Below are 26,720 nucleotides of genomic sequence, written 5' to 3'. Positions count from 1 at the left end.
ATGCAATGGAAAGTTGAACCACGTGAAGGTGCATTATCAGTTTTCTGACAATCAGGCCGTCGCGCAGGGAAAGAATTCACACATTGGTTAACTGATGCTGAATTCAATTCTGCTCATGTCCATGTCTTAATCAATTGCAGTGAAGTTAAGTCGTACCTTGAGTATGTCATCATCCATCTCTTATCTTTCCAACGACACAATTGTTATACACTAATGAATTTCATTTGTACCAGCTCATTTCTTGTCGCCGAGCAAGTCGCAGACGGAAATACTTCTGCTAGAATACACTCTGAGTTTCCCCATTGGTTTAGAAATCAGGTCTGTAGTTTTTCCTACGTTTAGTGTATTTGTAGGTTTTTAATCAGGCATTAACTCCCACAATTCAAGAGTTAAGACATCTCTCGAATTGGCCAATGAGATGTGTCAAAGAATGGCACACTTACTTCACCAATGGTTACAAATTCCATACACATGAATGGTCTAAAGGAAAGAAAACATCAAATTGTGGTGTGTATGTGAAGGGCCTAACAGAGGGTTGTTATGATGATTTATACGGCATCATTCATAAAATATATGAGCTAGAGTACAACAACACTACTTCTCCAAACAGAGTAGTACTTTTTTATTGTGAATGGTTTGATCCTTCTAGAGTTGGTACTAGAGTTGATCCACGCTTTAATATTGTCGAACTCAACCAGAGATTAAGATATGGTCCGTTTGATCCTTTCATTCTACCAGCTAATGTCAGACAGGTTTATTATGTGCCATATCCACCATTCCGCAATATTGACAAGCGTGGTTGGCCTGTAGCAATACAAACCAAGCCTAGAGGTCGCATTGACTCAAATGATGTTGAGGAAGATGTTGCCTACCAACTTGACCAAATGTCACAACCACAAGAAATTATTGAAGTTGAACGTATAACCGCATTGGTCGACCCTGATGGTGATGAAGATGAATTAGAAGCAACTATACAAGGTGATGAAGAACAAGAACAAGAGGAAGAAGAAGAAGAAGAAGAAGAAGAAGAAGATGATGATGATGATGATGATGATGATGATGATGATGACGACGAAGAAGAAGAAGATGACGATGATAATGATGATGATGAAGAAGAAGAAGATGAAGATGAAGATCATGATGACGACGATTGAATGTTGGACATCTATTGTAGCAAATTGAACTATCATTTGAATAGAGTTATCTAAAATACTATCTTAAAAGTTGTATGCAATTATTTATTCATTGACTTTAAAAACCATTGATCCTACCATATTCATTTCTTTTTTTTCCCTTTATTTGTAACCATTTCAATGCAGTAATCACTAGTAGAAAAAGACCTTTTTATAACGAACCTATTATAACGGATAAAAATTATCCATTATAATATGACATATTATAACGTAGTTTTGTAAATCAGTTATAATATGAAACGCGATGGCAAACTTGTAAATAAGTTTAAGACATATTATAACGTAGTTTTGAAAATCAGTTATAATATAAAATGCGGTGGCAAACTTGTAAATAAGTTTAAGACATATTATAACGTAGTTTTAAAAGTCAGTTATAATATAAAATACGGTGGCAAACTTGTAAATAAATACAAAACCTATTATTGACTTATTATAACGGGGTTTTAAAAATCAGATATAATATCTCTTGCTCGCTTATTTTTCACATTTCCCTTTCCCTAGATTTCATTTTACTTTGCCTCTCACTCTCATTCTTCTCTTCCGTTCGTCTCATCGCTCTCACTCGGCACTCCTCACTCGCATTTCTTCGTCTTTAAAATTAGGGCAGGAAGGGGCATTATTGTGGTTGGTTTTCACTCGCATTGAAGCAGTACGAAGGTATGATTGTGCACTGTTTTGCATTTTTTCGTTGATTGATTTCCCTTTTTGGGTTTGTCTTTGGTCCTACTGGTTTTTGGTTTAACAGGTATCGTTGTTGTTGTAGGATTGCGATTTTGGCATCCTTGGGTAGGTCAAAACCTTAGTACCGGTTCCATCTTGGTGATTATCGCGATTCCTATTTTTCTGTGTGAGGTGCGTTTTTGAGTGCTGCAAGTAACGTGGTCCCTTCAATTTCTTCTGAACAACCACTTCACTTCACTAAGCACAAGACGGCCTCCCCCTCACTCTCGCCGCTCCTCCCTCCACGTCCTCCCGCTGTCTCCCCCGTCATGCTGGACCCCGGAGGAAATTTGCCATCATCGACGCCTACCGCGACAAGTGGTACTCCCTCGGCCGTACTAACCTCAAAGTCACCCACTGGAAGAGGTTGCCGATGTCGTCACTGCCCAGTGCCCCAACACTTCTGCCACTGCCCAGTGCCCCAACACTTCCGCCACTGCCAAAACTGTCGTCCAGTGCCGCCACAAAATGGAAAAACTCCGCAAATACTACCGCACCGAAATCCAATGTCTCCGCTCCCTCCCTCTCCCTCGCCTCATCAATAACTCCATCACCACTTCACCCTCCTCCTGGGTTCACTTTAAATCCATGGATTCCATGGAAGAAGGCCCCAACAAACCCCACACCAACACCACCTTCTGAAAATAAAGGTATAAGCTTTTTGCTAGTTTTTATTGGAATCTCATGTTAATATCTTCATATCATTCATTTCACTAAGTTAACTTTTGTGCTTCTGGTTGTTGATTCGCTCCATGATTGCAAAAGTGAAGTTATTAGACCTTTGGCTTACATCATGCATGCATCATATGTGCCCGAAAATGTACACAGCAGGGTCCAATTTTAAGACAGTTCCCTTTTCATCAAATTGGTTCAACACCCTCTATGAAAGCATAGTTTAAAATTTTCCATCAAGAATGCAAGTTCCGCTTTTACTTTCTTGTCTTTTCTCTTTCATTTTCTAAATACTAGTACTAAGACAAAGCAGCTGTTAATAAAATGCAAAGAGAGGAATGAACATGTTTTTTTTTTGGATTATGAAAAGGATGAATGAAAAATGAGAGAGAGATTTATGGGAGATGAAAAAGATTATGGTATTATTCAATTGTTGTTGTCGGTTGTTTTGTTTTGTCCTCATAGATTAGTATTATTATGAGTGGTGACATGTGTACTTGTATATGCAAAGGTGAAAGTAGATTGCAATGAATCTGTCATTTGGGTCAGCCTTTAAACAAGGGAGATTGAGAGCATGCGATTGGAGATGGAGATGAAGCGCACTGTTGCCAAAAACTTTCCTTATTTTCATGACCATGCTTCTAAGGTTCTTTCCTTCTAAGATTATTTCCTTCTTATTTCACAATAGCATCTTGCAATTGTTTTAAATACTTTTCTTGGATTAAAACTCATACATCTTGTTTTAATAATTTGCCATTTGTCTCTTGTATACTGATTACACAATTATTTTGTGGGGCAAAATTAAGTTGGCAAGGAGTTGTAATGAGCCGTTGAGTAGACAGATTCTTTTTCTTTACTTTGATCTTACTTTGAGTTTTTTCTTCTTTTAAATGTAAAAAGTAAGGAGGAAGTCTGGTTTTATGATATGTTTTTCCTTTCATTTGCTTGCTCGTTTTAGAAGAGACTGATTTATTGTCCAGATCTTGTCTTGATCACAGTTAAAATCATCTAAAATGTTTTAATTTGACTATGAAACAAGTTATGGAGATTGTATGTTGATATCCAATGATATTCATGAACTGTATTTTTTGAAAAAAATAGATAAGAAACAATACTAAAACCACCAAGTAATCTTTTACTCCTATTAGTACCTCATTATTACTATGTCGTTCAGACATCATAATTTCTTATGTGATTGAATGTAAAGGAATTGACATGCTCTTCTTCATTTGTTTATATATTTGAACTTTATGCTAGGTAAAAATGCTTATGCCTTGTCAGTGTTATGGCGGGTTGAGATGAAAATTGATGGTCGAGATATCTCTGAAAGCAGGTAGGTAGGGTATTTTCACAATCACAAAATCTTCTACTGAATTGTTTTATTAATGTTGGGCCTTCTTTGGATTGCAGAGAAAATGATATTGCAGAACAATGAGATTATCTACTAAAGCAAGCCACTAGTGTAGATAATCTATGCAACATGTACGAAGGAAGATTAAATAAGCATGTTAAAATAGCGTACAACTTTAGCTTAGTCTTGTATTTCTATTTTTATTCAAAAGCAAGTCATAGTGTTCTCCATTACTTTACAGGAAAATTATTATTATTCGTGTCATATAATTGTTAAATAAATAGGTGTTTGGTTATTTGTGTTACATTTGCTGCATCTTCTAATGTATGTGTAGCTGTTTCTCATTTATTGTGTTCTGAATTGTATATTCTCAAAAGTAATGTGTAATATCAGCATATGGTTCTGTTATTGTTTATTCATTAGTTTTAGAATCAGTTAGTGTTATCCTTTATTTTGTCTATTACTGGTGTGAAGTATAATAATGTTGGTTTAGTTTATTTGCAGCACCATTTCTAATTTGCAGCATATTAAATTTTGTAAAAAGGAAGGGTGTATAATAAGATTTGCAAGGATGGCATGAAGAATAAAGTTGAATTAATGTGAACTAACAAATAGTTTATTTATTGGAAAAAAATGGGAAATTACTCTCATTATTTTACTATTTATATCAATTATTTTTATTTTAATTTTACATTTGTTTTGCAGGTGGCTGGTTGTTGACCTATTTTTATTATGTTCCTATTTCAAATTTCAAGTAAGAGACTCTTCATATTACTAAGATGTTGTATCCGTTGCTAAGATGTTGTATCAGTTGCTGGTTTAAATGTATTTTCATAATGTGTTTCATTACAATTTTAATTTTATTATTTTATTTGTAGATCTTTAATGATTCATCTCCATGGGAGCTGACAGACATTGGAAGGAATTGGGCTTCTTTTATTTTATTTTAAGTGTTAGTAGAAATTTGGCTACAATTCAATAGTGTATGTACATTAATACATTAATGTAATATTTGGATTTAATATATAGTTTCATGTATAAATGGTATTAAATTATTAGATGATTTAATGTTTGAAATGAATTCTATTTTGTTAGTATCATTAAATTTGTTTATTTGAAGCTATATTGATTATAAATTGATTGAATGAGAGATAATACATGAATATTATTATAATTTTCTTGGATGTCAAATGTAATAATCATTTTTTTTTAAAAAAAACATATTATAACGTACTAAACAATGTACGTTATGATAAGTTGATCACATATTATAACGTACAAAAATTTCTACGTCATTATACCTCCCACCTTTTATAACGCGCAAAACTACGATGTAATATGTTCAACATATTATAACGTAAATTTCTGCTACGTTATAAAATCCGCAGACTTACTATATCGCCCAGAACTATATCCCCAGTAACTACGTTATAAAAAGTCATTTTTGTACGTTATAAAATGTCATTTTTCCACTAGTGAATGAAAGGACAAGGTTCAGAACGTCCTAATAAAGGAAAGGGGGTAGCAAGGCCTAAAAAGAGGCAACGGCAGGCACCAAAGTATGTACTTAGGGTGCCTGCTAGACTACCTACCATTGCTGCCCCTAGTACATCATCTGTGGGGCCTCCTCCTACCCCTACAATACAGCCTCTTACCCCTGTAGTAGACCCTACTCCTACCTCTACAATACACCGTTATCCTACCCCTACAGTACACCCTTCTCCTACTCCTGCAGCACACCCTTCTACTACCCCTCTAGCAGACCCTCTTCCTCCTCCTGTGATTATAACCCTCACTCCTCCCCTGTGGTTATTACCCCTACAGCAGACCCTACTTCTATATCTTCGTCATCTTCTATACCGCCTTCTGAGACTGTCACACCATCTGCTAATCTAGATTCAAGTGGTGATGGTGAAGGTCTTGACCCGCCCCTCCATGATCGACCATGGATTGAGCCGTATGGTAAAGGGTAAGATTTTAATCTCTTCATATAATTTGATGTTTATACCTTACTGGTAATTGAAATGACTTTTATTTTGCAGGTTTATTCCATCTAGGGTTGCTTCCCAGGCCATCACACGTTCAATTAAGCAACAGTTTTTAAGTCCATGGCCTACTTGGGGAGCAATACTTGATGACGACAGAAAGCCATTCTGGGAACGCTTTCAGGTCAACAATCTTATAAACTAATTGTCCCTCTTATTTTAGTATGTTCATTAATCAATGTTTGTTCTGTTTAATGTTATAGATGAAGGTGCAGTGGAAACCTGAACATGAAACACAGATACACAGAAATTTCTACATGAAAGCATCTCATCGGCTGTCAGAGATGTTTAGGGATGCCCGCAATGCAGGGGAGCGCCCTTACTGGCTGGGCGAACAAATTTGGAACTCTTTACTGGCTCATTGGAATACTGTAGAGTTTCGCAATAAGTGTGCCAAGACGCAGAGAAATAGAGCATCTGAAAAGGATGGCACCCTACATACTGGTGGGTCGATAATCATTCATGAGCATGCCATTCGTATGGTAAAATTTCATTACATAACTTTTTCTTTCATATATAAGTTATGTATTTTCTATTCCATATGTACACTTCTAATTGTAAATTATGTTACAGGCACAAGCTCTGGGACGGCGGTCCATGTTGATGAGATCTTTGCACAGACTCATGTAAGGAAGGGCACTAATCAATTCGTTGATGAAAGATCTCGGAAGACTCATGTAAGCAAATAACACTATTACTATTACTAATTTTTCATTTATGTTATTCTATCATTCCCTAACATTGCTTTTAATGTTTCAACAGGAAGAATTTTCTATGAGACTTTCACAGGTTATATTTGAACATGAGTCAGCTCCTACACCGGATGATGGCAGTAATGCAGAAGACGACATACGTAGGACACAGTGTTGGGTCGAGATCGTTGGTGGGAAGAAAAAGGGTAGACTGTACGGTGCAGGACAACTTGCTGCAAACTATACAACATCGAGAGGAGGTACTCTGAAGCACCAACCTTCTTCTTCCACCACTGCTCCTAACGAGGTCGTTCTCCGCCTCACGCAGGCACTAGAGCAACGTGACCAGGAAATCACTGATCTGAGAGCAGAGTTTACAAACTTTAAGGCCCTGGTCATGAGAGTGTTGCCTGAAACTTCACAGGATGAATTCAATATCCCTCCAACCCAGCCACGACCCTCCTTGTCACCCGCTGCCCCTCAGCAGCCCACATCAGTCCAACCCACACCAGTCCAGCCATCAACAGTCCAACCATCAATAGAGGAGCAGAATGATGAAGATCATTCTGATGATAACTATGTACATTATTAGTTTCATTTTGTTATTACTTGTTATAGAAACATTTGGATATTAGAACATTTGGAGTTTAGATCATTTCAATGTTAGATCAACTGGATGACTTTGGATGTTAGAACATCATTATGTTACATTGTTTTATGTTTTAACTATAAATACATGTTCTATGGATTAATGGATGTTCTATGGATTACTAGATGTTCTATGGATATTGATCAATGATTGCATCTTTGAGATGCACATTATGCATGTCTGTATGTGCTTGAAAACTGTTATGCATGTCTGTTTGTGCTTGAACACTATTATGCAGGTTTGTTTATGTTGTTGGTTTCATAAGAAATACAATTGTCTCTTACATTTCCCTCCAACTTACCGAAGGCTTTAGCCCTTCGGAAATTACTGAAGGCTTCTGGCCCTCGGTAATTACAGAAGGCTTTTGGCCCTCGGGAATTACCGAAGGCTTTTGGCCCTCGGTAATTACCGAAGGGCTAAAGCCCTCGGTAAATGTTAGCAACAAGGGATTTACCGAGGGCTCTTTGGCCGTCGATAAATCGTCTGTAATTACCTTTTATCGATGGTTTTGGGCTGTTTCCGAGGGCTTCTAACCTTCGGTAATGCCCTTTATTTTTGTAGTGTTAACCTACAAGTGTTTCATTTCCTTCTTCCTCGAGAAACAACTGTTCTCGCTCTCGCCCCTTTCCCATTTTCCTCTTCTTTTCTCGTCAGCAACCAAAATCTCCCCCTCCACGCAGAGACCAAACCCGAAACCGAAAACAATATCCTTTTGCCTTTCTCTTTGTTCGCCAAATCCTACCGTCGGGAGCCACCGCCACCTCTTCGTCGCCTGCGAGTGCGTTGCCTCTGGAAGGAAGAGCAAGTGGTGGCTGTTGGGAGTAAAGTGAGGTTGCTGATGAGCGGCGACCATGGAGGTTGAACGGGGTTGCACCATGGAGACGAACATGAAGATTGGGGGAAATAAGGTTTGATGACGGCGGGTGAAGATTGGAGGAAACTGTTATGCTTTACCGCGAGTTCTCTGCGCACGATGATGGTGGCGGTGAAGGCGGTGATGGCGCGATCTGCTGGTTACCTTTGTGATTACAGGTTGTGCGACGGAGAGAGAGAGAGAGCTCTCGCGGTGGTCATGGCGGCGGCCTCATGGAGCTCGCGAGGTTGAATGGTTGGAGCGGCTGATAGTGAAGGAGCTCCAGAATGAGCCCGACACCAACAAGGAGCATCTGTATCATAGTCAGCGTGTGCGAAACATGATCGATACCGTTACCTCCACCATTGAAAAGCTTGTGCGTTTTCTTGTTATTAGGTTTTTCCTTCTTTTTCCATTCTCACATCGTGACCTAGCTTGCTTTTTTACGTTTCAGATTGGAATATATGAAGATAACGACAATACGAGGAAGGACGAGATTGCTGCACTCAGAGGCCAAACCGCTCTAGAATTAATGTTTTTAGTAGGGCTGGGCAAATGGAACTGAACTGCACTGCACTACTAAAAACTGTACTGAACTAAAAACTAATTTGTCTAAACTGAACTGAACTGTAAAACAGTTCAAACAAACTGAACTGAACTGTTTTTTGTTTTATCAAACTGTACTGAACTGTACTGTACTAAATTGTACTAAACTACAATATAAACTGAACTGAACTACTAACTATACTAATTTTAAACTGAACTGAACTACTAACTATACTAATTTTAAACTGAACTGAACTACTAACTATATATGGACCTTTCAATTGGGAAGTGGACAACAGATTCAATTGCTCAAGTCCAATAAACAGGAAGTTAGAGCAAAATTCACTGCTGCAATAAGTCTAATCTGCTTCAAAAACAAGAAACCTACACACCAGTATCAATCAATACTAAGATCAATGTATGTTCTTGTTCATTCTACTCCATAATTGATAGACGTAAACTCAATTACGAACTTTTCTCAGAACTCAAATGCTATGAAGTAATTTTTTCGTCAGATATCCTAGTCACATAACATTAAATCCCTGCACAAATAAATAGTAAGTTTGATATGTGATTACTAACATCAATCTATATATGCATTCACTTTAAACTAGTATTCTAGTAAGCTATGCCAATTCCAGTGTCTGACTCTATTGCCAAGCAGAATGCTCCCGAGGCAACAATGAAGTTGCATCAACAAGCTGTGCCAAGTCTGCAAGTATAGAAATCTCAACATTAGCATCAGTTCACCAGCAAAATGACTCTTACAAATTGGTAAAATAATTATATGCTTACAAGGCTCAAGAGTTGCAAAACCATAATCTATGATAGACTAGTGCATGCTTGAGCAACCACTTCCTTGTCATCATCTTCAACCATAGACTTGATGTAAATAATCATCACATTGTCTAAAGAATCAAGCAGACTTGATATGCTGTCACACAACAGACATCTCCATACAACTGAAAGAGAAAACCATCATTTTGGTCTTTGAATTATAACACCTTAACTTAGCCTGGAATTAACAGAACTCAAAAAAGGCACTAAAATATGGAATTAACAGACTGTAACATATTAATATAACCTGATTAACCTCAATAAAAGAACACAAGACACTCCAAATGTTAATATCTCCCATTTATTTCCCTTTAAACAAGTTCAAGTAAGTCTGATATATTCAAAATGATTGGAACATGAGAAAACTAGGTTCTAAACGTTGAGGGTTATAAATCCAAAAACAAGAAAGGAAGAATTAAAGCTCAAAAGCAAACACTGCACAAAACAAAAACCTTTAACATCAATAGCAATCGTATCTGATATATTCATATGCACAAGATATTCGAATTCCCAATTTGCTAAGTAAAGATGATGTGAAGAACCAAGGATAAAAAAGTTATAGCCAGCAATGTCCAGATTAAGAACTTGTTTCGCATTTACAAGTAAATATGACGCATGCGTATTGCTAGTGAATTCTGGAAATGATTAAAGCTTATTACTGGACATACAAATATATTTACTTGTAAATTAAATAACAGCATTTGTAAATAAAAATAGTAATTTGAAAAGCCAGTATTGAGCATTTGTGTACCGTCTCCAAGACAAAACAACATGAAAAACAAAGCATTAAGGTTATAGTCTTACCCACATGTACCTTTTTTTAGTGCCTTTTTTTTTTAAATTAATGTTTTTTTTTAGTGCCTTTTTTTTTCTATTTTTTCTAAATTTTAATTTGAATTTATCAATTTTTAAATGAAATGAAGTTATCTTTTCGTAAAGGAACTTTAAGTGGTGAAGCATCGAAATTGTTTCGTGTTTAAATTTGTATTTATGCAGGTTTGTTATTACAATTTTATGTGGAATGGAAGGAGAATTGGGGATTTAGTCTTGTTATATTTTGTTAAAAAATAATTAACAGGATATGGTGAGCTAGAATTTCACTGTTATTTTACTTCTGTTAGTGGTTTACTTTTCCATGAATAACGGATTGCTTCAGTCTGGCCTAAAATATAAGAAAAAAAAACTACGTTACTACCTCGGTTACGTAAAAATCGAGACATAATCCTACTCTCTTTTGATTCGGTTCATACCCAAGACAAAAAATTATCTCTTTTTATCTTACTTGTATATGTCTCGGTTGCAGAATTAGTGTCTTTTCCCCTTAGTGTTCTTTGCTTTCATTCTTTTCGAATTATGGAACCATCTTTCTTAACATCTGGTTACTTATATAGACTTAAAATTAGGAAAATTATATTTTTATATCCAATGTCTTATTTTCCATTCACTCCTTCTTTTAAAAATAAAATGTTATATTTAATAAATAAAAATATATATAAACAAAATTTTGAAATAAAATAATAATATCTAAGTGTATAAAACTATCAAGGTCCTCAATATTAAGCTTGAAATAATTCAAATAGATTTTTATCATAATTTATCTCTTTGTTTCGCCTGTCAGCTTATACCACTTTTTAATTTTATTAACTTAAGTAGACTATTAGAAAATTGATTTCCTAATCTATACCATTTTATTGTTCAAACACAATTTTATTTTCCGAGAGGCCAAATTCTCATCAACATGTTTTTTCTAATTTTTCCTTTTGTTTAAAAGAATCAAATTTTTAGCATCATTTATTTTTTTCTAGTTTTATAAACATGTATATTTGTCTATCATAAATTATTTGTATATAAATTTAATATTTTGATAAACTGATATAAATATAAATAAAAAAATATGTTTAATTTAATATTAATAAATTAATTGTGAATAAAAATTTTGAAAAGTGATTATAATAAATAAGATAATTTAAATATATTATAATTATTGTATTAAAAAATTATGATAATAAATTATTGTAATTATGGTTGTTTTCTGTAAACTTAATTTTTATAAATCTATAGTTATTTGGTTGAAATAATTTATGTAATAGTTTATTTTAGTGAAATAAGTTATTAGAAAAATAAACTTTAATAATATGATTGTAGGTGGGAACCAAATTCTGATTTTTTTTTTCAAATATTTTTAAAAAGGTGGAGAAAAATAAAAAGAAAATAATAAATGTGTATGAGAAGAAATAATATTTGTATTTATGATTGGATTTTGTAAAGTAATATATTATAAACGTATTTTTATTTAGGTAAAGTATATATGACTTGATGGGTTAAAAAAATAAAACAAATTTATAAGTTGAAAGAAAATTCCAAAAAGGGTTAAATATGTTTTTAGTCCCTAAACTATTGGCCGTTTCTGGTTTTCGTCCCTCTTTCAAAATAAGGTACAGTTTGGTCCTCATTCTTTTCGAAATGTTCGTTTTAGTCCTCGAAAACTAAACACTGTTTAAAAATTTGGTCCTCATTTAGCAACAAATGAGGACTAAAACCAAAATTCCGAGGACTAAAACAAACGTTTCGAAAAGAATGAGGACCAAATTGTACCTTACTTTGAAAGAGAGACGAAAACCAGAAACGGCCAATAGTTTAGGGACTAAAAACATATTTAACCCTTCCAAAAATAATAGCATGTAAATTGTAACATCTCGATTTTTTTTTCAGATGTCACGGTGCAATTTTTTCAAAACTTTTCTATAAAATATTTATGAAAAATAATAAATTATATTAGATTAAAATTGTGGAAGCTAAACGTAACCATAAATGTTGTCTGGAAATCTCAAAATATCACTTTTACATAAAAATACCAAATCGGAAAACTTTTAAATAATAGAAAATAAATAATAAATCTTTGAACATAACATACCAACTCTCGTCAGCTACTAGATTCGATCTTATTTGCAAATCATCTACTCTCCTATAAGTACGATCATAGGTGAAAACCACAACCACAACATTTTAGGGTGAGCAACCAGAATTATCATATCACATAATATACAATACTCATATTAACTACAATAATAACGAAATCATAAACATAAACTAGTACAGTCAGGGGAAACGACAGCGATTATTTTTGTCTATAGGCAGCGGTTTTCGAACCGAGGCATATTCAGGCGAGGCAAAAAGTCTAATACTTTTGGCATCAGTTGAGAACCGAGGCATAAAAGGAGAGGATTTTGCCTCGGTTCATCCTTAACCGAAGCAGTAAAGTTTTTGGTTTTTTTAATTTTTTTTCCGTAGGACTTTATGCCTCGGTTCCCTTGAACCGAGGCAGTATGTCCCACTCTACTGCCTCGGTTGTAGTTGGAACCGAGGTAGTAGACTTTTTTTTTTCTCATCCGCAAGACTTTCTGCTTCGGGTGTGACCATAACCGAGGCCATAAGGGGTCTTTCTACTTCGGTTATGACCTGAACCAAGGCATATATCCTTGTTTTTTTTTTAAATGAGGTCTGTTTCTGCAACATTCCCAACCACAGAAACAGACCTGCATATATTTTTATACCCAGAATAGTCCAGAATAATGCAGAAACGTATATTTTAAATAAAAATTATATTAAAACATAAATATATTGAATGGAATCATAAATCAACTTCTTAGAAGCATAAATCAATCCAATGTAATCATAAATCAAGTTTCAAGCATAAATCAATGCAATGTACAAAGTTAAACTTATAATAATGTAGAAAAGCATAAAACAACTTAGAAACATAAACTTAGAACTTACTATATCCTAATATCTACTACATACTATTATATAAATGAATTACATATTTAGCAAGTGTTTTCCTCACAAGTTGAATTGACTTCTCTGGAATTGGAGCAGTCCTATTAAATCTCTGCATAAAACACAATGATTTCAATTAGTGTATATGAAATCCAAACTATAGAGAAAATAAAATTCAAACCTAAATATTACCGTTTCCCATCCACTGGTGTAATGTGCACGAATGATGGTCATCATCCAAAACATAACGTAGTAACCACATTCATATGACCCCATTTTTCTATTACACTACAATATATCATCATAATTATAAAATGTTAAGTAACATCATTTGAATGGAACCAAATGTAACAAAGTATGGACTAAAATACCAAACCTTAAGGGCAACCCATGCAAGCTTTTTAGCTGTAGCAGTATATCTCCCAGATAACATCATATGTGTTGCAAAGGAACTATTAAAAAACATTCCTTTAGCATAAATTTATATAACAAAAAAGTCGAAACATTGAGATTCTTACCAATCTACTACATGTCTAAGAGGGCTGGGAGGAGACTTCTGCAATGAACAAAACCAGACAACAGTGTTCTCCGGTATGGAGATCAGAAGTAGCTGCCAGTGACACCTGAAATTGGTAATAACTTATGAATCATATACCAAAATTAATAAATGAATGTGTTGAAGTTAACAAACTTCACTTACCCATGTATATAAGGGAGAAAATATATCTCCTTCCCCATTCCAAAGCAGGTGGTGATGTATGTTTGGATATCATGAAATTTATTTCTTTCATAAGTCATAGAGGGGTCAATGAACCCATATACATCGTTGAACCCCTTCTTGTTACTAACATCAAACATATACCTAAAATGAAGAAATAATCTGATATAAGTAAGTTGATAAAATAGAATTATATAAAAAAGTTTTCATAAACTTACATCATCCACAGCTGAATGAGTGTAACATTAATTTCTTCTCTACCCGATGCAAGCTCCCTAACATCTTGTTGATGCAAGTACAATGGGATCTGAGCTTCTCTTCCAAATGTAGTAGAATCCCAGCGTACATTCATCGGCACATCTGAAATGATTTTAGCAAGCTCGTCTAACGCACCAAAAGGGTCATCCTCAGATAAATGAGTCTTCTTCGGTGTAGGACTTCCCTCTTGACCTATCTGTTGTTAAATGCAAAAATGGTTATGTTATAACGTCAATTAGAAGTAAATATTAAAATTGAGAAGTATATAGTACGAGTGTTTACCGGGGGATTACATACATCACCAACCAAATGTCTAGGCCAGGCGACAAAGGACTTAAATGCTTCTTCCACAGTGAAGAACTCATCTGCAGGCACAGCAAGAATGACATCCGCTATGACAACTTCATCCACCGTGACCTTGAACTCATCTTCTGAAAGTTGTACACCACGCACTACAGTGGTTGTCTCATAAACTGTACCACGAGCCACTAGCATGGTCCCAGTATCAGAAAGAATATATAACTGACATGGACGAGTTTCATCCATGTCATCCCCTGGGGCACCGACAGCTGAACAACTTCCTTTACCGCTTCTACCTGTCAAATTAAATGTTAGGTTATGCAAAAAGTAAATTAGTAACCAAAAATAAATAAGTTTACCTGTAGGGGGCACAACATGTTCCGCTACAGGAGATGGCAGAGGACGATTGCCATAATCCTCATAATGCTGCTGGAACTGGCGCGCAACCATTTCAGCAACTTCATCATACAACTCTGCTCGAACCTTCTTTGTGATCTCCTACGTCATCTCTTTTCTTATGTCCTCCTTCATTTTTCGTATGAATATGGACGCGAGGAAGACCCAAAAAACTGTCGTATGCCTATGCTAGTCCCAGCATCAGGCACCCGTCCTGGGTGCTCAGGTCGTCCAATAGTTGTGGCAAGAATATCTTGACGACCTTCTTGTGTGAATTGACCTTGGGAGCTCTGCTCAACCAAGGAGTCCTGTCACATAACAAAAGTTCAAAATCATTTGAAAGATCTATGTAGTATATATAACAAAATTAATGTAAAAATATAAGAAATGACATCTTACAATTCTTTCAGATAGTTCTCTAGCAGACTCGGAAGTGTAGAAGCCCAATGGTCTTATACGGGCTAACTTCCACTTGTCGTGCCGAGATGGTGGTGAAGGAGGAGGAGGAGGGTCACCACCCTCAGAAAGTGGAAGTCTACTATCTGACTTCTGCTTCATTATTTTTTCTTCAAGCTTCCTATATCCACCACGGGACAGTAGGTGTGGATTTTTATTCTGAGCGCTTATTCCCTGTGCTTTTGACCTTTTTTCCTATGACAAAATGAAACAATTGTCATAGTAGAGAATTATGAATGATGAATTGAATGATTTTACTGCACTTACCTGTCACGCCTCGGATGAACGAAGCTCTACAAACTGACGCCATGTTTCTTCGTCAATTGCTGAATATTTGGAACATGGATTTTCGTTACTTTTTGGTTCAAATATATATCTAGACGTCAATTTTGTCTTAAACCCTCGAAATCTTTCTGCAATTGCAATTGCAGATAAACATTTATTCCTTAAGCTCTCGACGTTTGGCATATCAAATGTTATCTGCAACAAAGAAAGTAATAACCTTATATCAATACAGATTTATCAATATAATGAATATAGAATTTGGAGCAATATTGCTTAACTTACCAATAGATCTTGCCAGATGAGATTCCGATCAACCTCAGAAACATGGTCAAAGGATGGAGTAAGCATAGAGATACGATCACGTGCTAGTACTCCAAGGTAAGACCTAAATACATCTGCATTTGGGCCAAATGCAACTCCAGTACTGACCACGTCAATAATGACAGGTGTCCTCTCACCTGCATTTCTTCTAAGTATAAGCTGTCGTAACCTCGTTGCTCCTCTCGTCCGTCTAGAAGTGGTGGGGACTTCATCGCCTGACGAATGAGGTGACTCAGCCATATATCTGTCACAATAAATAAGATGAAATATAAATAAAACACTTATAAAATAACATATATTATTTAACAAAAGCCATAAATATTTACACAAACATGAAATTCATACATAATCATATGGATTGGTCATATATATATTCGCTCATTGTGATCTTCTCGTATTGCTTGTATATCATCAATTAAAGGGTCATCATCCAAATTTATTGTCGTTTTAAATGGATGGTTGTCAACGATATGAAGATTACTTAGATTCTCTTCTTTATCTTCAATTTGCCTTTTTCCTTAGAGAGCAACATACCAATGGTCAGACGCAGGATCTTTAACATAAAAAACCTGACTTGCTTGATATGCCATGATGAACGGTTTATCTCTATAACCAACCTTTCGAAAATCAACAAGTGTCATACCAGATTCATCTATTTTGACACCACTCTTATTGTCTACCCACTTACATTTGAAGAGTGCAACGGAAAACTTAGTGTAATCAACGGAAAACTTAGTGATATCATATTAGAGAGTGATTTTCTTAAGCCTAACTCAACCCCACAAAACCGACTTGTAAGGTGAGATTTGCATCCCACTTATATATTATAATTTGACCTTATCTTTAGTTGACGTGATACTTTGTCTAATAACATCCAGATAAAAATCCACATGCAACTAAAGATATACCCATTGAACCCAAAAACCTAGGCTACGTAAAACTCAAACCTCATGACGAAACCAACAAGGAAATGCACCAAATACTTATTAAACGCTTATACACAAATAATAAATCTGGATTTCTCCCTTTACCGGGATTCAAAAGGGTTGCTAAGTTCTTGGTCTCTCACGGTTTTGGCTCCCAAATCCTCCAGCAGCTTCACGCCGTATGCAGAAGAAACTTCTCTGGATTTTTCCAAGAAGTAAACTAGGGTTTCCTCTCCTTATATCCTTCTCCAAGTCTACCCTTATCAGCCCAAAAATCTTTCCCCTTATCCTTAAAATATTTCCGTTATTTTTCTCTCTTTTGCCTCCCGTATGCTTGAGCCAAGAAGAGAAAAATAAAACTAACTCCTGCTCTCTGGCTGATGAAGAAAAGATATAGAGAGCTTACGTTTCTCTCTCTTAAACCTATGAAATCTAAACAAAAATGTTAACAAATTAAAAAAAAAAAAAAACCCTGAAGATATTATTTTTCTAACCGGTCAAATGGTCAAAGCTTAAAAAAAATGCACACCCTGCATTATTCGTAAAACATGTAAAAATAAATAATGCCAAAATTACACTCCTATACCCTCTGCCACACAAAAGCAGTAAACCAATTAAAAGAAAATAAACCTCTTTCTCTCTCCTAAAATAACGTATAACTAATAAAAACCATAGAATATTATAAATCACAATAATAAGAAAACAATAAATATTCTATTTATTACATAAATAAAATTGGGTGAGATAAATATTGTAACATCCCAGATTATATAGAAGCATATAACATAGTAAGTCCACATTTAAATAAAAGAGAACAGAGTAGACTGTAAATAAAGTTTGTTACGCGCACAGTCATCCGATAAGAAGTCAGAATTTAAAACTTAAGCATACTAGAGTATTTCAAAAGATAAGGAATAATTGTAGAATCCTAAGGAGACTAAGCAGCATCATCTTCTTCCAAAGCCTACTCCTGAGGCACCTCATCCATCTCTGCTCACATCCAAGTGGATGATCGTTGTAAAAGAAAGCATACCCAAGCAAACACAAACACACAAGCAAGGGTGAGCTAGATATAAAAATCATGTTATAATAGGCAACATGCAAGTAAAGACAGATATACTATATTATACAAACATGACTTGTGGCACTTAAATTTGACTCGTCCGGACTTAGAGTGATTGTCGAGCTATGGCGGGTCGTGCACTCGTGGTGGCCTCTACTGCTTTGCAAAGTCATTGCCAATGGGTTTCACCCTACCACATTCACGAGGTTAGTCTGTTATCACTCACCTTGGGCCATATTGGAAGCACCCAAGACTAGGACCTCCTACTACTACTCACGACATGGTTCAATCCTATCTACTTGAGAATGATCGACCATTGTAGTTTCAGGATAACTCCCAAGACTGAGCTACCATGCAAATCATTCTAAACACTAAGGGAACCACCATGTATCCCCCTTGAAGATCATGGAATTACGTCCAATACTGATACTTTTCACCTTAACACCAACATGATAATGCACACATAAGCCCTTAAAGCAACTGAAACAATTAAGTAAAATAGCATACTGGAATAAATAGGAATACATGCCGAACAGAAAATATCAACACATAATGAGCAAGACCGAACACCCTGGAATGGTGGAGACCGAAAGGTATCTCACTTCCCAAAGGACAGGACCGAACGGTCCATAAAAGGTAAGACTGAAGAAGTGGTCGAACACTATTTAAGACCATCCACTAAGACCTAACGCTACCAAGACCACCCATTAAGACCGAACGCTACTTAAGACCACCCACTAAGACCGAACGCTACTTAAGAGACCGAACGCTACCCAAGACCGAGCACTATCAAGACCAAACGCTACCACAGAGGCCGAACGCTACCTAAGAGACTGAACGCTACCTAAGACCGAGCACTATCAAGACCGAACGCTACCTAAGATCGAATGCTACCTAAGAGATCGAACGCTACTTGAGACCGAGCACTATCAAGACTGAACGCTACCTAAGATCGAACGCTACCTAACACTACAAGAAAAATTCAAATTACATACAGTCAAAATCCGTATATAATATCAAAAATCCGTATATAACATGATATTACATACGGATTATATACGGTCAAAAATCCGTATATAAAAAAGGTGTAGCTAAATTATATACGGATATATCCGTATATAATTTACATACGGAAAAATCCGTATATAATTTATATACGGAAAAATCCGTATATAAAATCCGTATATAATTATATACAGAAAAATCCGTATATAATTATATAAGAAAAATCTATATATAATTATATACGGAAAAATCCGTATGTAATTTTTTATTTTACAAAAAAAAAAACTGATTTCTCGTATGCACTCAATAATTAAAAGTTCTATATAGTTGATAAATATCAAATACAGTTGCCAAATTTTCAAATAGTAAGAATTATCTTTTATAAATAGAATTCAAAGAAACAAGTACAACTCTTTTTCTTTAACAAACTCTTGAACAATTACATTAATGAATCTATTATAATGTGTTACCTATTCAACAACCACAATTTTAATATATACTCATAATAAACAAACTTATCAATCTAAATCTAAGTTGGCACTATGTCAAAACCATTTACAATGATAAATACCATACTAGACAGTAGTAGATTTATTTAGTTCAGCTAAGACTACAAAAGTATCACTTGCTTCTATTTTTGCTTCTAGAGACTCCATGTACTATGAATATCTTGTCATGCTCATCTTTAGGTTTGTTTGCTTCATGAAAGAAAGAACCTTGATATTCTTCAAAAAAGACATTGTTCTTCATTCTGCTAAGCTGGTTGTATGTTGCTCATCCTCCAACCCTTATAGTGTATAACACCAACCAACATGTTTTCATCACAAAAATATTTAAGGTAACGATTTGCATCTATCATAATATAATGATGACAGTTCATTATGAACTTACAAGATAACTAACAAGCCTAAAACCAATCCAATATCATTTATGAATAATGATTATAGACGTGATCTCAAATTCCATTGACAAATAATTATTATAAACTAAAATCATTGCCTTTATAGTTCAACTTACCTTGGTATGTTGTAGAAGGAGGAAAATAGAAAGAGAAAGGAGGATATGATGATTCAGATGCAGAAAAGAATTACTGAAAGAAGTGCTTCTACGAAGACTGAAATTGAAACCAAGACTTCCTTGACTTCTGCAAAAAAACCAATAGATGATATAGATGAGATATAAACTTCTCCAAAGCCTCGGTGAGTCGATTCAGTGGTATAAGTTCTGAAAAGTTCTTTTAGTGAGTCTATCTCACCGTGTAAATATCACCACCACTAATAGGAGGCAACGAAGATGTCGAGGCTGATACATCAAACTGCCAATCTAAAAACAAAAAGTCATACAATCTGTAAGTTTTTTTAGTGAACGTAATAAAGTAAAATTTGAACATTTACTACTAATATATAAGAAAACGATTTGTAATATTATAGTATGATAATTATGTAGGTCTGCATAGACAAATCAACTATACGGACTTTCTTCACCATAATCAAAATCAAAACAACTTTGACTAAGTCCAAAGCTTTTGTCATAACTAAAATATTTTCTAATATTGCATCTTCACATTATTTATATTTTTAGAGCTAACAAATAATGTAATAACATTTGATCAATAATTAATCAATTATTTAATCACATTAATTTCTAATTTAGTATTCAAACATTAAAATTAATTTCTTTGGCAAATAGTATAATATGTATAACTTACTGGGTTCAAAATCAAACCAGTAACATAAATCAAATTAATAAATTAATTACAATATAAATGTGTAGATAATATTGATTGCAAAGCTGAGAAAAGCTTATATATAAAAAAGTATTAAGTGGAGGGTAAAATATTGGTACATATAAAATGTTAGAATGTAAAATATTACCAAAAAGAAATTTACTTGACTATTTGATGCATTCAAATTCTCCACCAGCTCTGCAATCTCAAACCGCTTCATCATTGTAGCATGAAGCACCTGCATTAATAGACAAATTATAAATACTATATAGTTAGAACAGTTAACAGAAAAATGATAAAGCCTTTTTTCTTTTTAATTGATTCTTATTCTTATAGAAATGATTGAACTGAAACACAATAAGTAAATTTCTTTATAAACACACTAAGTAATCTAAATAGGTTAAATGGTTAAATAGTAGAAACCAAGCCGCATCTAAAAACAAATAGAAGAAATCAAGGATATCTTTACTCATACCATTCATCATAAATCTAATCCTTCTCATCATAACCAAGGTCTCATCTTTAATTCCTACAAAAATATCAAATTAAATTAATTCCTAAAATGTAATTGAAAGCATTATTTCAAAATTTGTATTTTCTTTTGGTTTAAATCTTGAAAAACTTTAAAGTATCAAAGTATACTTGTATATGATATATTTTTAATTTATTTACAATTGACATTATAATTACATAGAAGTTATAATTAGATGACATTTTTAATTTATTTACAATCAATCCATATTTCAATTGTTTCTAAAAACGTGCCTCCAAACAATTAATCCATATTTCAATTAGCTTAAGCATTAAATTGCTTTTAAAAGAAATGCCTCCAATCAATTAAGTGCATACCATAGTTGGAATAAACCAGTGTATTTTCTCGTGCATAACATATTTTCTTTTACTAGTATAAACAAGAAACGTGGAACAAAGAAGACAACAGAGCTCATTCAGGTTTGAACATACCCTGACACCACCAATTTCCTGAACTGAAACAGAATCCACATATCCAAGATCATTTGCATTCGGTTGGTTGAGTTTCAACTATAGCAGGAAAATAAAATTGATTAGACGGAAAGCATAAAACATTTTCATAACCAAATAAGCAAAAACACAAACCATAGCAACAGAACCAGTTGTTCTGCAAAATCCTCATAGTTCAAACTTTGAGCTGATTTTCAGAACCATAAGCCTATATGCAATAATATTTAAGTTAGAAAACAATCTAGACTTGAATACTTATAATGTTCATATTAATTCAATAGCGAGAAACAACTAAAACCATCCATAAGGGATAAAAGACTTCACACACTCTTAACGGTCACAGAAATGCAAAGCCATCTCTCCAACTACTCCTCCATTGACAATCACTTTGGCACTAGAATCTGCTACTGCCTTCATGAGCTCCTCTATTTTAGCCTCTTCAATTTTTGAATAATTTTCCAGCTATATAAATAAAAAAGAAGAGAGAAAAATCATTTAGCAAAGCATCAAATAATATAGGAAAACAAAACATTAGAAAAATTAGGGTCTATAAAATCCCAAGGATAGCGGTGCAGCCTAAGGTATAATAACTATCGAAGCACATACGGTTGGACCAGCAAGCAAAGATGTTCCTGAATCCACAATAGCAGCACAACCACCCTCACAAACACCTAAAAGAACATTGATATGTTTCAGTCTCATTTCACAAACATTGATGTAAAGATATAGTTTTTTGACCCTGCATTTCTTGAAAATAAATTCAAGTATTAGGAAGTAAAAAATTCAGTCTAGATTCACTCCTTATACCATATTCCAAAGCATCTTAACCACTCAATGACTCCACTAGTAAATCCCAAAATAGAAGTTTTTATTGTCGAGGAACAATAAAATCACCTGTAGAAGCACCTCCAATGAAAAACTCTCCAATTTCAATATGCAAAAGATAACTTTCATGCTCAAGAATTTTCTGGTGTGAATACATACATACAACATACATACATATATGTGTCTGTGTATTTAAAAGGAATTCCTAATCAAATAAATTGTGTTTTTGCTAACCTGCCAGTAACCTTTTTTAGTAACTGGAATATAAGTGTGGTCTCCTTTAAAGTGCTTTAGGTTAACACCACCGAAAACCATTTCACCACCTTTTTTCGCATTTGGATCCCCATTCAACAAAAAGGAAAACACCTTCTCACTGATAAGATTTTGCTCTACCATTTTGTACCTGTGATCTTGCATTTGCGACTCATTCAATAATATTCTCAATCACCAAACACATAAAACAAAACATACCTTAAAAGCCCTCTGAATCTTCCCTAAATGCAACACCCCCTAAACGCAACACCGGTAGCACAATGAAGATCTCCTAAAGATGCATCACAAGAATCCCATAAAGCTTAACAAAAAGTGGTGGACAGAAACCTTCTTCTTTGCATAAAAAAGTGGTCGCCGGACACATTAAACTTGACCAGAGTAGCTTCCTTGTCGAGGCGCAAGAAGCAGTTGCGGCGGCCGCGGACGAGGTTGATGATGGCGAGGCAGTTGTCACAAGCAACGTGAGGGCGCACTCACCGAACGGTTCAGGGCAAGGTCGTTGATAGCGGCGTGGCAGTGGAAGAAAAGCGTAGTAAGATGGACGAAGCCGTCCGCGTAAAAAATGGTGAGAGAGCCAGCGACGTTGGCGGAGATGAGGTTGCGGGGGAACGGAAGATTGGTAGGGGCGTAGAAGGAGAAGGCGGTGACAAAGGCAGAGTGTTGGTGGAGGGAACTGAGGGAGGAGGCGGTGGAGAGGTCGTAGAGATGGATGGTGTCGTCGTCACACTCCTCGCTCTTCTTCCTAAAACCCTAGGTTTTTTAACACTGAGACAAATGAAAGAAGCTTGGAGACAAATGAAAGAAGCATGGAGGAAAAACAGAAAAACGAAAACCTATCCTTTTAGTTTTACTTTTTATTAATTTGTAATAATTCATTTTAAAATTCCATAAGTAATATTAGAAGGTAATGTATATCAGATTACATGCCAATTTTAAATGGTTACACATGGATTATATCTTCAGGTAATCAATCTTTCCGTCTTACGCGTCAACATTACATATTTTATATACATAAAAAAAATCCGTATATAAAATCAGTATTTAACTTCTTTTTTGTGATCCGTATATAAAATCTGTATGTAATACTTATATTACATACGGATCAAAATCCGTATGTAAATATCAGTAGGTAATGCTCATTTTTCTTGTAGTGTAAGAGACCGAACGCTACCTGAGACTGAGCACTATCAAGACTGAACGCTACCTAAGAGACCGAACGCTACCTAAGAGACCTAACGCTACCTGAGACCGAGCACTATCAAGACTGAACGGTACCTAAGACCGAACGCTACCTAAGAGACCGAACGCTACCTGAGACCGAGCACTATCAAGACTAAACGCTACCTAAGACCGAACGCTTCCTAAGAGACCGAACGCTACCTGAGACCGAGCACTATCAAGACCGAACGCTACCTAAGACCGAACGCTACCTAAGAGACCGAACGCTACCTGAGACCGAGCACTATCAAGACTGAACGCTACCTAAGACCGAACGCTACCTAAGAGACCGAACGCTACCTGAGACCGAGCACTAAGACCGAACGCTACATAAGAACGAGCACTAAGGTCGAACTCTACTTATGACCGAGCACTAAGGCTAAACTCTACTTAAGACCGAGCACTAAAGCCGAATGCTACTACAACCGAACGTTAAAAGCGAACGCTCAACAACGCATGACCAAACGATTATAAGTTCACTCTCGGCCAAATTGCATAATTCTGCGGAAACTACAAAATTATGAACAACACCTAACATAACCATTCCCTACCATTTTTACTAACTTTTAACACCCTTAATTCTAGTTTTGTACTTAATTAAACTCATCTAAATGATTCTGAACATTCCTACTACCATTATAAAGTGATTAAGACTCAATTTCAACTCTAAAACACCAATTTTCCCAACTTAGGGATCCAAAACCCAATCCTACTGCTTTGCACCTATTTTGATCAATTTAGTGACTCAAAGAAGTCACAATCCACTTGCTAAGACTGCCCCAATAGCCTAGTTGCGCTTTAGACCTCAAATGCCCAAAATCACTACCTCACTTCTTCTCAAAGTGACCTAAAACACCATAATTTCACTTACTTTAGAGCTTAAACAAGCAAACCAAATAGCACACTCATTAAGGAATTTAACATACATACAAATACTGCAAGCAAATTGAAAACAATATCTAGGTCCCCTTACCTTGGAGTTGAGCAGTACAGCCCACTAGAATCTCTAATAGTGCCTCACACAAAAAGGACCCCACCGAAGCCCGCAGAAGAAGGAAAATCTAATCGGATGGTTGCGAAGCTCACTGTGTCGCGGTCACTTGAGCACCACCTAATCTAACATGCAATGACTGAATGTGAAGGAATGGTAGAGAGAAGACAGAACAAGGTTAGGGAAAATAAGAGTTCTAGAGAGAGAAGGGAAAGTTGGTTAATGAACTCAGATTTTGAAAGGTCCCTTCTAAGGTCATGATGTCCTTAGTTTTACGGGTTTGGCTGCCTCAACATAAGGTCCAACTGCTCTTGGCCCATTTTTCAGGTCCTTACAAATATTCAAAAAAATAAAAAAGTAAAAAGAAAAAGAAAAAGAAAATACAAATATAAATAAAAATATAAAAAAATCAAAATTAAAATGCACTTGAATAGTAAAATAGCCTAGATTGGAAAAAAATTCTGATAGTTTACTGACGTCAATAAAATTTAAAAGTGATCTAAAACAAGAAAAGCAATCTCATCATATATTATATTAAAACACTTGAAATTAATTAATGATTTATGTACTTCCTTCCATGTAAGTACAATACTATTTTGAACATTTAATTCGAGAGTGTTGGTTTCAACATTAATCATACGTTAATTAATGTTTCAACCATAATCGTATGTTAATTAATGTTTCAACCATAATAATATGTTAATTAATCTTTCATCATTACTCACATGTTAATTAATATTTCAACATTAATCATATGGTAATTAATGTTTTAGCATTAATTATATTTTATTTAATGTCTATTCTTACATATGTTAATTAATGTCTATTAACATAATTGTTTATATAATTTAAAATTATTTAATTGATTTGGATATAGTGAAGGGAAGATGAATATGTTATTATGAGTATGAGTATACTTGTTTCTTATGGTGGTGAAAATGAGATAAAAATTTCTTATTTATTTAATAAGAGGATGAGAATACGATTAATTTTTATTTCAGAAATTGAATAGTCATGTCCTATTGTCATCCCTAAATATTAGTATGAATGGTAAATGAATTCGTATTACTCATTTATCATCGTCATCCATGAAGTAAAATCCATTGTGACTAATTTGAACAGCTTGCAAGCATAATATATATATATATATATATATATATATATGTATATATATATATATATATATGTATATATATATATATATATGTATATATATATATATATATGTATATATATATATATATATATATGTATATATATATATATATATATGTATATATATATATATATATGTATATATATATATATATGTATATATATATATATATATGTATATATATATATATATATGTATATATATATATATATAGAAACGTTTATGTTTACTGATATTTTGAAATATTTTATATGTTGTGTATATGTAACATCCCAAAATTATACAGTCATCAACTATATACTTAGAATAATCACATTTATCAATATGGCAAAACAGTCTTAAAATAACAAGGATTAAATTCGAGAATAGCCGAACGGCCTTAAATGCATTCATAAGTTACGAGCGTTTACAAAACAATAAGGACGAACGGTTTACAAAATAAAATGCCGAACGTCCAAGTATTTACAATCAACAAAAGGGCGCTCGC

General features: G+C 34.6%; 5 protein-coding genes across 12 annotated transcripts; 2 read left to right on the top strand and 3 right to left on the bottom strand.

The window, feature by feature from the left end:
• Window positions 1-1,696: 1,696 nt before the first annotated feature.
• LOC124842056 (uncharacterized) lies at window positions 1,697-5,013 on the top strand. Of its 3 annotated transcripts, XR_015779781.1 has the most exons (5): window positions 3,124-3,231; window positions 3,843-3,918; window positions 3,996-4,067; window positions 4,642-4,690; window positions 4,815-5,013. XR_015779781.1 is itself a non-coding variant. In XM_088091642.1 (4 exons), exons 2-4 carry the CDS (start codon window positions 2,287-2,289, stop codon window positions 4,018-4,020), a joined length of 378 nt encoding a protein of 125 aa, XP_087947768.1. In that variant the 5' UTR covers window positions 1,697-1,850; window positions 1,957-2,286; the 3' UTR covers window positions 4,021-4,344. The 3 variants fall into 3 exon arrangements, 1 of the variants encoding a protein (XP_087947768.1); XM_088091642.1 differs by lacking the exons at window positions 3,124-3,231; window positions 4,642-4,690; window positions 4,815-5,013 and adding exons at window positions 1,697-1,850; window positions 1,957-2,563 and having other exon boundaries at window positions 3,996-4,344; XR_015779780.1 differs by having other exon boundaries at window positions 3,146-3,231; window positions 3,996-4,690.
• Window positions 5,014-6,184: 1,171 nt separating this feature from the next.
• LOC124842057 (uncharacterized) lies at window positions 6,185-8,740 on the top strand. The gene is made up of 6 exons (XM_047318468.2): window positions 6,185-6,468; window positions 6,559-6,658; window positions 6,744-7,138; window positions 7,884-8,179; window positions 8,355-8,551; window positions 8,630-8,740. Exons 1-6 carry the CDS (start codon window positions 6,185-6,187, stop codon window positions 8,738-8,740), a joined length of 1,383 nt encoding a protein of 460 aa, XP_047174424.2.
• A 4,479-nt stretch (window positions 8,741-13,219) lies between these two features.
• LOC148198368 (uncharacterized) lies at window positions 13,220-16,309 on the bottom strand. Its single transcript, XM_088092222.1, has 10 exons — window positions 16,031-16,309; window positions 15,407-15,943; window positions 14,971-15,315; window positions 14,594-14,907; window positions 14,272-14,507; window positions 14,036-14,197; window positions 13,854-13,958; window positions 13,712-13,787; window positions 13,528-13,623; window positions 13,220-13,447 (listed from the first exon to the last, which is right to left on the bottom strand). The coding sequence occupies exons 3-10, from the start codon at window positions 15,059-15,061 to the stop codon at window positions 13,352-13,354; spliced, it is 1,176 nt and encodes a 391-aa protein (XP_087948348.1). The 5' UTR covers window positions 15,062-15,315; window positions 15,407-15,943; window positions 16,031-16,309; the 3' UTR covers window positions 13,220-13,351.
• A 3,145-nt stretch (window positions 16,310-19,454) lies between these two features.
• LOC124843070 (uncharacterized) lies at window positions 19,455-23,677 on the bottom strand. Of its 6 annotated transcripts, none has more exons than XM_088091765.1 (10): window positions 22,830-23,676; window positions 22,578-22,664; window positions 22,377-22,441; window positions 22,099-22,232; window positions 21,906-21,978; window positions 21,753-21,830; window positions 20,938-21,027; window positions 20,319-20,386; window positions 20,081-20,207; window positions 19,455-19,850 (listed from the first exon to the last, which is right to left on the bottom strand). In XM_088091765.1, the coding sequence occupies exons 5-10, from the start codon at window positions 21,906-21,908 to the stop codon at window positions 19,818-19,820; spliced, it is 399 nt and encodes a 132-aa protein (XP_087947891.1). In that variant the 5' UTR covers window positions 21,909-21,978; window positions 22,099-22,232; window positions 22,377-22,441; window positions 22,578-22,664; window positions 22,830-23,676; the 3' UTR covers window positions 19,455-19,817. The 6 variants fall into 6 exon arrangements, with proteins under 6 accessions (XP_087947891.1, XP_087947892.1, XP_087947895.1 ...); XM_088091766.1 differs by lacking the exon at window positions 22,578-22,664 and having other exon boundaries at window positions 22,830-23,105; window positions 23,196-23,676; XM_088091769.1 differs by lacking the exon at window positions 22,578-22,664 and adding an exon at window positions 21,265-21,318 and having other exon boundaries at window positions 22,830-23,674.
• Window positions 22,101-22,991, bottom strand: LOC148198367 (aspartic proteinase-like). Its single transcript, XM_088115776.1, has 4 exons — window positions 22,830-22,991; window positions 22,665-22,737; window positions 22,377-22,441; window positions 22,101-22,232 (listed from the first exon to the last, which is right to left on the bottom strand). Exons 1-4 carry the CDS (start codon window positions 22,989-22,991, stop codon window positions 22,101-22,103), a joined length of 432 nt encoding a protein of 143 aa, XP_087971902.1.
• Window positions 23,678-26,720: the final 3,043 nt, after the last annotated feature.

The sequence above is a fragment of the Vigna umbellata genome, chromosome 5 (assembly GCF_029865625.1).
Source record: "Vigna umbellata cultivar VRB3 chromosome 5, Vumbellata_1.0, whole genome shotgun sequence".
NCBI classification, from domain to species: Eukaryota; Viridiplantae; Streptophyta; class Magnoliopsida; order Fabales; family Fabaceae; genus Vigna; species Vigna umbellata.
Note: the sequence above shows the minus strand (reverse complement) of the source record. Positions and strands in the feature narration are given on the sequence as shown.

Excerpts from the sequence above, each read along its gene's own strand:
- LOC124842057 (XM_047318468.2), top strand. The coding sequence starts at position 6,185 with ATGAAGGTGCAGTGGAAACCTGAACATGAAACACAGATACACAGAAAT. Across the intron at positions 6,659-6,743 it reads AAAGATCTCGGAAGACTCAT|GAAGAATTTTCTATGAGACT; the intron begins GTAAGCAAATAA and ends ATGTTTCAACAG. Across the intron at positions 8,180-8,354 it reads GATGAGCGGCGACCATGGAG|GTTGTGCGACGGAGAGAGAG; the intron begins GTTGAACGGGGT and ends TTGTGATTACAG.
- LOC124843070 (XM_088091765.1), bottom strand. Across the intron at positions 20,387-20,937 it reads GTCAAGTAAATTTCTTTTTG|ATTGGCAGTTTGATGTATCA; the intron begins GTAATATTTTAC and ends TTTTGTTTTTAG. Across the intron at positions 20,208-20,318 it reads GTGGTGGTGATATTTACACG|AAGTCAAGGAAGTCTTGGTT; the intron begins GTGAGATAGACT and ends GTTTTTTTGCAG.
- LOC148198367 (XM_088115776.1), bottom strand. The coding sequence starts at position 22,991 with ATGGTAGAGCAAAATCTTATCAGTGAGAAGGTGTTTTCCTTTTTGTTG. Across the intron at positions 22,738-22,829 it reads CTAAAAAAGGTTACTGGCAG|AAAATTCTTGAGCATGAAAG; the intron begins GTTAGCAAAAAC and ends TATTCACACCAG. Across the intron at positions 22,442-22,664 it reads CATTGGAGGTGCTTCTACAG|GTGTTTGTGAGGGTGGTTGT; the intron begins GTGATTTTATTG and ends ATGTTCTTTTAG.
- LOC148198368 (XM_088092222.1), bottom strand. The coding sequence starts at position 15,061 with ATGGTTGCGCGCCAGTTCCAGCAGCATTATGAGGATTATGGCAATCGT. Across the intron at positions 13,959-14,035 it reads TTTCTCCCTTATATACATGG|GTGTCACTGGCAGCTACTTC; the intron begins GTAAGTGAAGTT and ends TACCAATTTCAG. Across the intron at positions 13,448-13,527 it reads ACACCAGTGGATGGGAAACG|AGATTTAATAGGACTGCTCC; the intron begins GTAATATTTAGG and ends TGTTTTATGCAG.
- LOC124842056 (XM_088091642.1), top strand. The coding sequence starts at position 2,287 with ATGTCGTCACTGCCCAGTGCCCCAACACTTCTGCCACTGCCCAGTGCC. Across the intron at positions 2,564-3,842 it reads ACCACCTTCTGAAAATAAAG|GTAAAAATGCTTATGCCTTG; the intron begins GTATAAGCTTTT and ends ACTTTATGCTAG. Across the intron at positions 3,919-3,995 it reads CGAGATATCTCTGAAAGCAG|AGAAAATGATATTGCAGAAC; the intron begins GTAGGTAGGGTA and ends TTTGGATTGCAG.